This window comes from Myotis myotis, unplaced genomic scaffold (genome assembly GCF_014108235.1).
Source record: "Myotis myotis isolate mMyoMyo1 unplaced genomic scaffold, mMyoMyo1.p scaffold_m19_p_1, whole genome shotgun sequence".
NCBI classification, from domain to species: domain Eukaryota; kingdom Metazoa; phylum Chordata; class Mammalia; order Chiroptera; family Vespertilionidae; genus Myotis; species Myotis myotis.
The window spans coordinates 115,485,500-115,498,450 of NW_023416313.1; the positions used below are offsets into that span (position 1 = coordinate 115,485,500).

General features: G+C 40.5%; 1 protein-coding gene across 1 annotated transcript in view; it reads left to right on the forward strand.

Annotated features, from left to right (window-relative positions):
- The first annotated feature begins 589 nt into the window (after nt 1-589).
- REC114 (REC114 meiotic recombination protein) overlaps nt 590-12,951 on the forward strand; it is a 175,889-nt gene continuing 163,527 nt past the window's right edge. The window contains exons 1-2 of the mRNA XM_036333798.1: nt 590-596; nt 3,099-3,268. Coding sequence (XP_036189691.1) covers nt 590-596; nt 3,099-3,268 — 177 coding nt within the window. The remainder of the gene's footprint in view (nt 597-3,098; nt 3,269-12,951) is intronic.

Consider the following 12,951-nt stretch of genomic DNA (forward strand, 5'->3'; position numbering starts at 1 on the left):
TCCTAAGGGAATTTGGAGCTTTTAAAAAATATTCTGTATCTTGTTTGGGATGGTGGTTCCATGAGTGTATATAGATGTCAAATCTCTCCTAATTGAACATGTAAGATCTGTGTTTTTTTATTGTATAAAATTATACCCTAATATATATATATATATATATATATATATTGCAGATTTGTCTTTTAAGAAAAAGAAAACACAACACCCATTAAAATATGAAGTAATTTGCTTCATTTTCTGCCTTTCAACTAGATTATAAGCTTCAGAAGGTTAGAAGCCACATATGCTTTGTTCTCTACTATATCCCCAGCACCCTGTACAGTTTGTAGGATCTCTTGAATGCTCAAGTCACATTTGTTAATATCATAGGTTTTTAAAGAGCCTCTGTTATAAACTGTGGCTTTCTCTCTCTCTTTGCAGACATGGTCTGTTCTTGGCAAATGCTGGTTGCCCCAGAAGCTTGAGCACAGGTGTATTGTCTAGGATGGGAGGTTGAAGGTGGGAACCCAGCAATGCCCTAGGTGTCCTTGGGCACTGATAGGCTCCCGACTGTGAGCACCATCTGCTCTTGTGAAGGGTGTCTGACAACATGGAAGGTGAGAGCCTCTGAGACCAAATGTCAGACTCCCATTTCCATCCTTCTGCCTGTAGGGAGCCACAGGAAGTAATTTTAACCCTGCAAAAGGAAAGTACCAACATGTGTGCTGCTTTGTAACTTACCAAGTATTCTCCCACAAATGATTTTATTTTATCCTCCCTATGACCCTGTAGGTATATATTTACTAATCCTATTTTACAGAGAGGTTAAGCGATTTCCCCAAGGTCACACAGCTGGCAAGTGGTGGAATTGGGCTTGAAACCAAGTTTCTGACCATTTACTACTATATTAAATGCACTACTGCTGTGTCATGTAAGGACCTTCAGCAGTTTCTGAAATCTGACCCCTTCAAGCTCTACTGGACTAATGGAAAGATAAGTGACAAATATCCCTTGCCTTGGATAAATAAATTTCAGGAGCAATTTATTCTATATATCCCTGAAAGATTAACCTGCCTGGACAACCATTATGATAGTCACTGCCCCATGCAAATTTTCCATGCTCCTCACCAGCTACAAAGTTCACTCTTCTTAGCTGCTGTTCAGTGCTCTTCTGCCCAGTTCAACTTTGTGGCCTCATCCCCCCAAAACCTTGCCTTCTGGCTGTTTGTCACTATCCTCATCTCTGCAATTTTTGCTTCTCAACTTACTCTTGATATGGAAAACCAGTTTTTTCCATCTTCCCTTGGGAAACTTTTTGTCACCCTTCAAGTTAGGACTAAAATGTCACTGCCATTCCCATTCATAGTTGTTTACTTCATCTGAATCCTTTGAGCACATGGTGTATACCTTTCACATGGCAGTGTCAGGTATCATGAACCTCTCTCTGCCTTCCTTATTAGATCCCAAGGTTCTAAAAGACTAGACGCATGCCTTACCCATTTCCACAACCACTATGGGGGACTAGCATAGCTACACACTGTACATATTTAATCAGTGCTGTGTAGAGTAAATACCACCTCTCCGACCATTGTCTGTGCACTTAATACCCTTTGACATGTGTAGTTTTAAAAAATGTTTGCATTATAACTTTATTTTATGAGTATGGTTAATATAGCCCCCACTTTCGGTATACATTGTGTGGACGAAAAGGGGCCACATGCTGACCTGACAAGCTCAGGAGAGGCCTGCATGGCAGTTTTGCAGACTTGGAGACCTAAAGTAACCACAAAGGATGATCTGAAATTAAACCTTAACTAAAAGCAGTTATGGTGGGCAGTTACGTCCTAAGCCGATATCTTCACTGATAAGGTCAACCTTTACCGTAACTGAGCCTATATGTCTTTTTGCATCTATGATAACATGTCCTTGGGATGTCTGGGTAACTTGTGACTTCCCTGTATCTGGAGCCCTTGGGGCACAACCAGATGTGCTGGGTCCCAGGACAGATACCACAGAGTCCTTCATCATCATGTTAATTGTTCCTGCACCCACCTAAGTATGTGTCCATCATTTTACTTTTTATCCTATCACAGAGGCCCCCCCCCCCCCCCCCGCCGCCCCGCTTCGCTTAATCCCACCTCCTTAAATCTGTCACCAATGAATTTAATGTATAAATACAATTGCAACCCCGCCATTCTCCGGAGCATTATCTCAATTCGTTGAGGTTCTGCTTCCCGGCATATGTCGACAGTTTGGCTCAAATAAACTCACAAAAATTCTTTACAGGTTTCAATGGTTTTTTTTTACGTTAACAATTGCTTCTGATTGACAGACTGGATTTGACAGACTAAATTCTTTGCAAGTGGAGTGGATACATGGAGAGATTGTGGAGTCTACACTTCTACCCTGGCTGTGTAACCTTGGACAAACTGCTTCTTCTCTCAGGGCCTTATTTTATCTACATCTGTTCAATAAGGGAAATAATCTGTTTTGCTTCTTTATTTCATCACCAGAAATAACAGATGTAGAAGTGCCCTGTCGACTACAAATCTCCCAGACCTGCCATTTAGTTGACCTGCTGTTTGAGACACACCTTTTATTGACGGCAGCATTCCATCCAAAAGTTCTCTTTTGGAAAGAACTTGACGGTCTGAAGGCAGTTGATCGGAGGGCTGCAGGATGGTGAGGAAATGACCCTACTTGAGGCTGAGTTGTGGTGGGTTAGAGGTGGGCAGGGTCGTTATCATCTGAAAGATTGCCTGCGGGAGGAGAGCACGCTGGTTTTGGCAGTCGGAGAGCCACCTCGTCCAGCGTACAAGGAAATGTGTCCTGAGGGAAGGGGAGGGCCTGAATGCTGCAAAGGTGGAATCAACTATCATTTATGGCGGCCCAGGCCCACTTCACGTTGGAAGTCACCATCTCCGTTTTGCCCTCCAAGAGCACCAGCCCCAAGGACCAGAGCCACACCCACAACCCCCCCCGCCCCCCAGCAAAGCCCCAGCAGGAGTCTTCAGGGCCCGCCCATTGGCTTGCGCTCGAAGGGAGGGCGGGCCCTAACCAACTCACTTCCTGATTGATCGCTGCGTGATTGGCAGACGCCCGCGGGCTGTGCGTTCCAGGAGGTCGGACATGGCGGAGGCGGGGAAAAAAGCAGGCGGGCCTCGGGCTGCCAGGTGGAGACGCGGCACAGTGGCCTCTGCAGCGGTATGGCCGTTTCATGCCCCTGGGCACAGGAGAGCCATCTGGAGCTGGCCTGGAAGCTGGGGCGGCCTCTTCCCCCACGTGGAAGGTGAGGCCTGAGGGCAGGAAAGGCCGCGAGGCTCTCCCCCGCGGGGATGGAGGGAAGACTGGGCCGCCGCCATACCTTACAGACGGGCCCGAATGCCACGTAGACAGGAGGAGGGGACACCGAGGGATTGGCAGAAATGGTTAGCAGACAGCTAACAAAGAAAATCGATAGATGGTAGTATAAGGCATGATTGGAACCCAATACGTTCTCAAATAACATATTCAGAGATATCTTTGAGCATCAATTATGTGTTAGATATTATTCAGGAGATTGGGACTTATCAGTGGACAAGATATAAATGATCTCTACCCTCATTTATGTTTTTAGTCTAGTGGAGAATTAGTACTTATCTAAATAGCAGTATAATTATGTAAACCAATTCCACATCCCTCATGTGGAGGGAGGTTTGGATAGTCCAAGTTACGGACAGCCAAGCCTTTACACAGGACAATTTGAATCCTAGCATTGCCACTGAATACCTGTGACCTTCGTGAAGTTACTTATCCTCTTTGTACCTTAGTTACTTTATCTTAAAAAAAGATTATAATAATACCTACTTCAGATTGTTGTATCGAGTATATTTAAATATATAAATCATCCAAAAAGAGTGCCTAGTATAAAGTTATATAAGGGTTTGCTGTTATTATTACTATAATTTTTTTGCCCTAGTGTTATGTTTTAACACTATGGGTTACTAGGCAGTCAGTTCCTTTTGGTCTAGTTTGATTATTGCATATGGCCTCTGGGGTTTTGGTGTGTGTGTGTGTGTGTGTGTTGTTGTTGTTGTTGTTGTGATTAGGACAGCAGTGGTTAGAAGAAGAGTAAAATAAAACAAATATTCCAGGTAGAGGACACAACATGTGCAAAGACCCTGCATCTGGAGAAACCTTAGCATGTGTAATGTACATAGAAAAAGAGTAGGGCTAGTGCTTATGGAGAACAAGGGGAATGATAACATGAGATGAGGTTGTCTGGAGAGACACATAGGTGCCTTATGAACATTGTCCTAAAAGCAATAGGAAGCCACTGAAGGGTTTTAAGTAGGAATATTTTCACCTTTGGGAGATCACTCTGGCTGAAGTATGGAGGCGAAATTGGGAGGGAGTATGTGTACATTCAGAAAGATCACTTAGCATGCTATTGCGATGTGGTAGGTGATAATGACTTCGTCTGGAGAGTGGGGGTGAGAGGGGAAGATGGCAGTCGAGGTGGGAAACTGAGCACACAAAAGCTATCTTTTGGAGGCAAAAAGGACAGGATTGGAGATTGATTGGATAGAGTGGTGAGAGTAAAGGACTTCTGGGTTTCTAGCAGAGCAACTGGGTAGATGGTTTGGGGATGAGAAACATGTTGGGAGACGAACAGTGAGGGAATAATCCAAGACTTCAGTTTTTCATGAGTTGAGTTTAAATATGTTTACGAAGCATCCAGGTGGAGATGTTGAATAGGTAGTTGGGTGTACTGTTCTAGACTCAGAAGAAAGATATGATCTGGAGATGTAAAAGTGGTGTTGGCATGGAAGTGTGTCATCAGCATGGAAGTGTGTCATCAGCATGAAGGGGATGTTTATAGTTATGAGATTATCTGAGATTCCAGGACCAAGCCCCAAGATAGCATTTGTAGGTTAGATAGAGGGTACAGAGTCCCTAAAATTTGACAAGGGACAGAGTTGGGAGGCACCCAGGAGAGTTATTTTAAGAGGGAGAGAACAATTAACTTTGTTGAAAGATGTTGCAGAGTAAGGGAAAATGATAACTACAGCGTGTCCATTGGATTTAGCAGCACGAAGGTCCTTATGGTCTTTACCAAGAATGGAGTGGGAGCCAAATGGGGTGGGCTGAAGAGTGACTGGTAGGTGAGGAAGTGGAGCCATTGTGCATAGTTCTGAGAGACTTTGCTATGAATGTGAGTAGAGAGGGGGCTTAATTGTTCACCACATTCTAGAATATTAGAACTAGAGGCACTACTTAAAGCTTAAAAAATCAATATATCTAGCACCATAAAAAAGGCGTTAAATACCTAGTTGTACTCTTGTGGAATGCTGTACCCTGAAAAATTATATAGGCTGCAAATGCAAAATGAGGTGAATAAAGAGTTAAATGCAAGAATAACTGACCTATAAAAAGATCATATACAGGGTGTCCCAAAAAAATATCTACACACCTTAACAGCTGATAGTGCAACTTTAAAAATGCAATGTATTTTAATAAACACTGCCTTTTATAATTGTTCAAAGTATGTGTATACATTTTTGGGACAACCTATATATCTAAAAACAAACCAACCTGGGGATGTTTAAGGGCATATTTAATTTTTGAGACTACCCAACAGATTCCTTGATACCTGCTCTTAACACCTTCTAAACCCACTCTCCTGAAACATCTGGTTTGGGAACATTGTCTCAGATCCAGCAGTAATTCTTAGATTCTTATCCTGTAACCCAAAGGCCATGGGCATTTGACCTTTTGAAGGAGTTGATTGTCATTACATCTTTCCCCTTCTTTTTGCAAAACTCTTCATAATTACTTATACAGAGCAACACTTTTCAAGTTTTCAAATGTTCGGCTTAAAGCCATGGCTGCAATGAAAATAGATGAGGTTGGCTTTTGTAGTGCTTTTGAAAAGTGAACATTTGTAACTTCCTTTGAATCTGTGCTGAATCATCTTACCTGCTGTGATCAGTTTCAGCTTAGATCTGTCATTTTTTATTTTTTTGAAAAATGAATGAGAAAATAAGATTTGTTCTATTTTGCAATAATAATAATAATAAAAAGTGAGCCTTCTAAAGAACTGCACTTAAGTTCCATGTGAATTTCTTATTTTAAAAATGTGCCACTCTTAGTAAAAAATGCTAGGTGAAGTATAAAAATGTATTATTTTGGTCCTGGCCAGTGTTGTCCAGTGGTTGGAGCATTGACCTGCACAGCAAAGGGTCTCAGGTTTGATTCCCAGTCAAGGGCACATACCTTGGTTGGGGGTTCACTTCCTGACACACCCCACGCCTGTGGAGGCAAACAATCAATGTGTCTGTCTCCCTCTCTCCCTCCATCCCTCCCTTCCACTCTCTCTCTGAAAAGCAATGGAAAAAATATCCTTGAGTGAGGATTAACAGCAACAACAAATTATTATTTTGGAGTATAGTCATTCTGGTCTTTTTTTTTTTTTTTCACTAGGGAGCTTTCAAGTTCAACCTATTACGAGTTTTTTCATTTTTTCCGAATTATGTGGAGAATCTGATCTCCTAGTATTTTAGTTGATCGATTACAAAGAAGACTTTCATCATAATGGTCATATGCTAAGGCAAAGATGTTGAATCAAGAGAAAAAATGAATAGTACAACAAGAAGTCTGTGACATAACATTCTATATAGAATAATATAACTTAGTTGTCTGAATTGAATTATTCTTGTTAAAAGTTACTATCTGGACATAAATTAACCACAATTTGGAAGCAAACAAACTTTTTGTAACACTGTAAGAAAAATCAACAGTTTAGATTTTAAACTTTAGAACTATGTTATTCAGATTTCAAGGCTTATGTAAATCACTTGGGGATTCTTTTTTAATGCAAATTCTGACTCAGTATGGGAACTAAAATTCTGTAGTTCTTACCAGCTTCCAAGTGATGCTGATGTTGTTGATCCTAGGACCACAGTTTGAGAGGCAAAAGTTAAGAAGAATGAAATGGGCAGCCATGAGTAAAATTAATAAAATTACTAAAATGAATGAGATAAGGCAGTTTCATAATAAATATGCAAACGTTTTACTAATAGGGTTAATATTTAAACCATCTGTCATTTAAGGGGAATGAGAAAATGAAATACAAACTTGAACTTCATTTTAATTCCTCACATCTGTTAGCCCAACCCTTCTAAAAAAGATGGTCATAATAGCAGATTGGTCCATTTAATGTATTTTATGTCTGAATATAATTCATTTTAATTTGAGAATAATTTTGAAATGTGATGTTAATTGCAGGTTGCTTTCAAATTAAAGTTTTACTATGTTTCCCAGATCCCAAGGATTTTTCAAATATGCCCTAATTTGGTTGAACCTGACAACTTATTTTTTCATTTCAAAGGGAAAATAAATCATTCTTTAATTTTGTTAGGAGGAACTTAAAATAATTGCCCTACTTAGAAATTACAAAATAGAATGTGAAGTTTGTACTTGAAATGAACTTTAAAGTATGAATTCAACATATGATATATTTTGAGTTCTCTTAACTGTCCTTTTTTTCTTTGTATTCCTAGTGCTTACATATTTCCTGCATATGATAGGAATGGTAAATGTTTGACTGAATGGTAACTTCTCTGAACTTTTCTTATAATAATGTAATAATTATGACATGATAGCTACTATTTATTAAGTATTTACTTTGGCAGATTTCTTACAGTGGCCCTATGAAGCAAATATTATTATACCCATTTTATAGATAAGTGAAACTAAAACAGAGAGGTTCAATGGCTTACCCAGGAACACAAAAATAATAAGTGAGAAGAAAGAATTCAGACTTCGTGTTTCCTGTTTCCAAAGCATGTGATTTTAACCCACTATGTTATTTGTCTTAGAAGTGTCAATATTTCTTTATTTTTAAATATTTTGTGAAAGTATTTATTAAGAACAACTTGAAACAATAGAATTATGAAAAAGAAATTTTGAGATATTATCACCATAATTTTTATTCATTAAAAGCCATCAGAATAGAAAATTTAATAGTTCAATCATTTACTGAGAATTATTTAATTTTTAAATTAAAAAAATTTAAATTATAGTTGACATTCAATATTATATTAGTTTCAGGTATAGGACTAAGTGGTTAGACATTTATATATTACAAAGTGGTCCTCCCGATAAGTCTAATACCCACCTGACACCATAGCAGTGTTAATATTTTATATGAGGCATAGCAGTTCAGTTATGTGGATGAGGAATTCTACCCACCTGATAACACAGCAGTGTTAATATTTCATATGAGGAATAGCAGTTCAGTTATGTAGATGAGGAATTCAGAGATCAACATACAGGATAAAAATAATAAATAACTTTTTAAAAGATAATCTAAGGTTTATTAAGCCCCTACAAAAATTATTATTATTTTAGGGTTTGTTTTTTTCATTGAAAAAATATTTTTTAATATTTTTTAATTGCAAGTTGACATCCCATATTATATTCCTTCCAGGTTTACAATATAGTGGTTAGACCTTTTATAACTTCAGAAGTGATCTCCCTGTCCTGGCCAGTGTGGCTAAGTCAGTTGGAGCATCATCCCATATGCTGAGAGATGGCAGGTTCAATCCCCAGTTGGGGGTGTGCAGGAGGCAGCTGATCAATGTTTCTCTCTCTACCTTTTCCTCTCTGAAATCAACTTAAAAAAAAAAGTGGTCTCCTTGATAATTCTAGTAAGGCAGCTGATTGGTATTTCTCACATCTCCTTCTCTCTCTTTTTTCTTATTTCCTCCCTCCCTCCATTCCTCTCTCTGAAGTCAATTTAAAAAAAGAGAGAGATCTCCTTGATAATTCTAGTAACCACTTGTCACCATACGTACATAGTTATTACAATACTAGAGGGCCGGTGCATGGAATTTGTGCACTTGGGGGGGGGGGTGGTCCCTCAGCCTGTCCTGCACCCTCTCGAAGTCCGGGAGCCCTCGGGGGATGTCCAACTGACAACTTAGACCCCATCCCGGGGATTGGGCCTATGCTGTCAGTTGGACATCCTTAGCACTGCCGCAGAGAAGGGAGAAGCTCCTGCCACTGCCACTGAGCTCACCAGCTATGAGCCTGGCTTCTGGCTGAGTGGCGCTCTCCCTGTGGGAGCGCACTGACCACCAGGGGGCAGCTCCTGTGGTGAGCATCTGCCCCCTGGTGGTCAGTGCGCGTCATAGTGACCGGTCGTTTCGCCATTCTGTCAATTTGCATATTTGCCTTTTATTATATAGGACTAGAGCCCGGTGCATGAAATTTACACAAGGGGCTCAGCCCTTGCAGCCCTGGCTGCCTCGGCCCTCGAAGCCCCAGCTTTGTCAGGGAGGTCGTCTGGATGGTTGTCCAGAAGGTCATCCAGAAGGTTGTTCTGCTGGTTGGTCTAATTAGCATATTAGCTCTTTATTAGATAGGATTACTGACTATATTCCCTATGCTGTAATTTAAATCCCTGTGACTATTTTGTAACTGCCAATTTGTAGTTCTTAATCTCTTCCTGTTTTTCACTTATCCCCCTACCCCCTCCCATCTGGCAACCATCAAAATGTTATCTGTATCTATGAGTTTGTTTGTGTTTTGTTTCTTTGTTTTTTAGATTTTACATGTAAGTGAAATCATAGGATTTGTCTTTCTCTGTCTGACTTATTTCACTTAGTGGAATACCCTCTAGGAGGCCCATCTGTGTAATTGCAAATGGTAAGATTTAATTCTTTTTATGGCCATGTTATATTACAGGGTATATTTCACCACATCTTCTTTATCTAGTTGTTTATTGATTGGCACTTAGGTTGTTTCCAGATCTTGGCTATTGTATATGAAATGCCCTTTGTCTTAAAGTCTGTTTTATCTTATATAAGTACTGCTACCCAGCTTTTACTTTCATTTTCATTTGCATGAAATATCTTTTTCCACACCTTAACTTTCAGTCTGTGTGTATATTTCCATTTGTAGGCAGCATATGTAAGGGTCTTGTTTTTTTATATCCATTCAACCACTCTACATCTTTTGATTGGAGTATTTAATCCATTGTAATTATTGATAGGTATGTAGTTATTGCCCTTTTATAATTTGTATTTTTTATCTTCTTCCTTCTTCTTCTGAAAGAAGACCCTTTAACATTTCTTGTAATACTGGCTTGGTGGTGATGAACTCCTTTAGCTTTTTTTTATGTGTGGGAAGCTAATGATTCTCATTTCACCTACTTTCCCCCTAAGTTCATTATCCTTTGATTCTAAATGATAGCTTTGCAGGGTAGAGTAATCTTGGTTGTAGGTCCTTGTTTTTCATCACTTTGAATATTTCATGCCAATTCCTTCTGGCCTGAATTGTTTCTGTTGAGAAATCAGCTGACAGTCATATGGGAGCTCCCTTGTAGGTAACTAACTGCATTTCTCTTGCTGCTTTTAAGATTCTGTCTTTGTCTTTAATGGTAGGCATTTTAATTATGATGTGTCTTGGTGTGGACCTGTTTGGGACTCTTTGCTTCCTGGGCTTGAATGTCTATTTTCTTGTCAGATTAGGGAAGTTTTTAGTTATTATTTCTTCAAATGGGTTTTCAATCCCTTGCTCTCTTTCCCTTCTGCTACCCCAATGATGCAAATGTTGTTATGCTTGATGTTGTCCCAGAGGCCCCTAAAACTGTCCTTATGTTTTACTATTTTTCCTTTTTGCTGTTCTGACTAGGTGTTTTCTCTCCCTTGTCTTCCAAATCACTGATTCGATTCTATGCTCCGTTTACCTGCTGTTGATTCCATCTAATGTATTTCTTTTATTTATTTATTTTTAAAATCTTCACCTGAGGATTTTTTATTGATTATTTTAGAGAGAGAGTAAGGGAGAAAGAGATATGGAGGGAGAGAGAAACACCAATGTGAAAGAGTAACATCAATTGGTTGCCTCTCATACACACCCTGACTGGGGATTGAATCCACAACCTCAGTATGTGCACTGACTAGGAATTCAGCCCAAAACCTTTCAACATACAGGGTGACTCTCCAACCAGCTGAGCCACCTAGCCAGGGCTCTTTTTTTTTTTTTTAATTGAATTAATTGGGGTGACTCTGGTTAACAAAGTTATACAGGTTTCTGGTGCACAGTTCTGTTTACCAGCCCAAATCAAGTTATCCCCCTAGACCAGTGATGGCGAACCTATGACACACGTGGCAGAGGTGACATGTGAACTCATTTTTTGGGTTGATTTTTCTTTGTTAAATGGCATTTAAATATATAAAATAAATATCAAAAATATAAGTCTTTGTTTTACTATGGTTGCAAATATCAAAAAATTTCTATATGTGGCACGCACCAGAGTTAAGTTAGGGTTTTTCAAAATGCTGACACGCCGAGCTCAGAAGGTTCGCTATCACTGCCCTATACCCTCTTCCCCCTCCCTCCACTTCCCCAGCAATCATCACACTGTTGTCTGTGTTCGTGAGTTCTTTCTCTTTATTTTCTTCTTTGCTCAATTTCTCCACCCCTCACCCAGTCCCCTTACCCCATCAGCTGTCAGCCTGTTCTCTATCTATGAGTCTGTCTCTATTTTGCATTAGTTCATTTTGTTCATTAGATTCCACATATGAGTGAAATCATATGGTACTTGTCTTTCTCTGACTGGCTTATTTCACTTAGCATAATGCTCTCCAGGTTCATTCATGCTGTTGCAAAGGGTAAAATTTCCTTAAAATGTATTCTTCATTTTTGACTGGCTCTTTTTCATTGTTTCTATCTGCATTTTATGTTTCCCAGCTCTTTGTGTAAGTTCTCACTCATTTACCTACTCTTCCCCTAAGTTCATTGAATATCCTTATAGATAGTGGTTTTGAACTCTGTTTCTGCTTGCCTTATCCCCCTCCCCCCTCCCATTTCACTTAGTTCTTTTTGTGGAGTTTTGTCCTGTTCTTTTATTTGGGATATGTTTCTTGTTTCCTCAGTTTGGCTGTCTCTGTTTGTGTTTCTATGTATTTGCTACATAGATTTGCTACATCTCTCAGTCTTGGCATGGTAGCCTTATGTAGTAGATGTCCTGTGGGGCCCAGTGGTACAGATATCCTGGTCACCTGAGGCCGGTGCTCCAGTTGTAGTTGAGTTTTGATTGCTGTTGGCACATCAGTGGGTGGGATTGATGCTCTGGCTGGCAGGTTGTAAAGACTGGCTGTGACTATAGCAGATGAGTTGTAATGCAGGGTCTGACCCCACAGAGTGGGATTCACTGTAGTGGGGCTCTGGTGCTTGCAGAGTCTACCCTTTGGTTGTATCATTTGTGAAGCTAACTAGATGGTGGCTCTGATGTGGCCCAAAGCCATCCACCTGGTATGTCATTTCTGGGACCTCTAGGTAGAGGATCTGGTACAGACCTAGGTCAGTTGCTGCCTGTGCCCAGCCCAGAGCCACCTGGTAGGAGCTACAAAGTGATTTACTGCCTGTGCTTGGTGTGGGGGCACCTGAGAGAGGCTATGCTGTGAATCAAGGCCATCTGCTGCTAGTGTCGGCTGGGTCTGGTTAGCAAGAGATACAGGGCATGCCCTGACCGGTTTGGCTCAGTGGATAGAGTCTCGGCCTGTGGACTGAAGGGTCCCGGGTTCGGTTCTGGTCAAGGGCATGTACCTTGGTTGCAGGCACATCCCCAGAAGGGGGTATGCAGGAGGCAGCTGATCGAGGTTTCTCTCTCATCGATGGTTCTAACTCTCTATCCCTCTCCCTCTCTCTCTGTAAAAAATCAATAAAATATATAAAAGAGATACAGGACATGTTGAAGCCAGCCGCTGCTTATTTGGGATTTGTGGACTTTTGAAAGATTTTAGGAAAATCTGAAGCATGAACTGAAGCTGGCAGTTTGTGAGGAATAGTCTCTGAAAGTTCAGGCTGGTGCATGAGTTGGGTGGGATGGATTCTTTGGGACTCTGCTTCCTGGGCTTGTAAGGGTCTTGTTTTTCATCAGGGTGGGGCAAGTTTGATGGAGACTCAGATTTGGTGCCCACC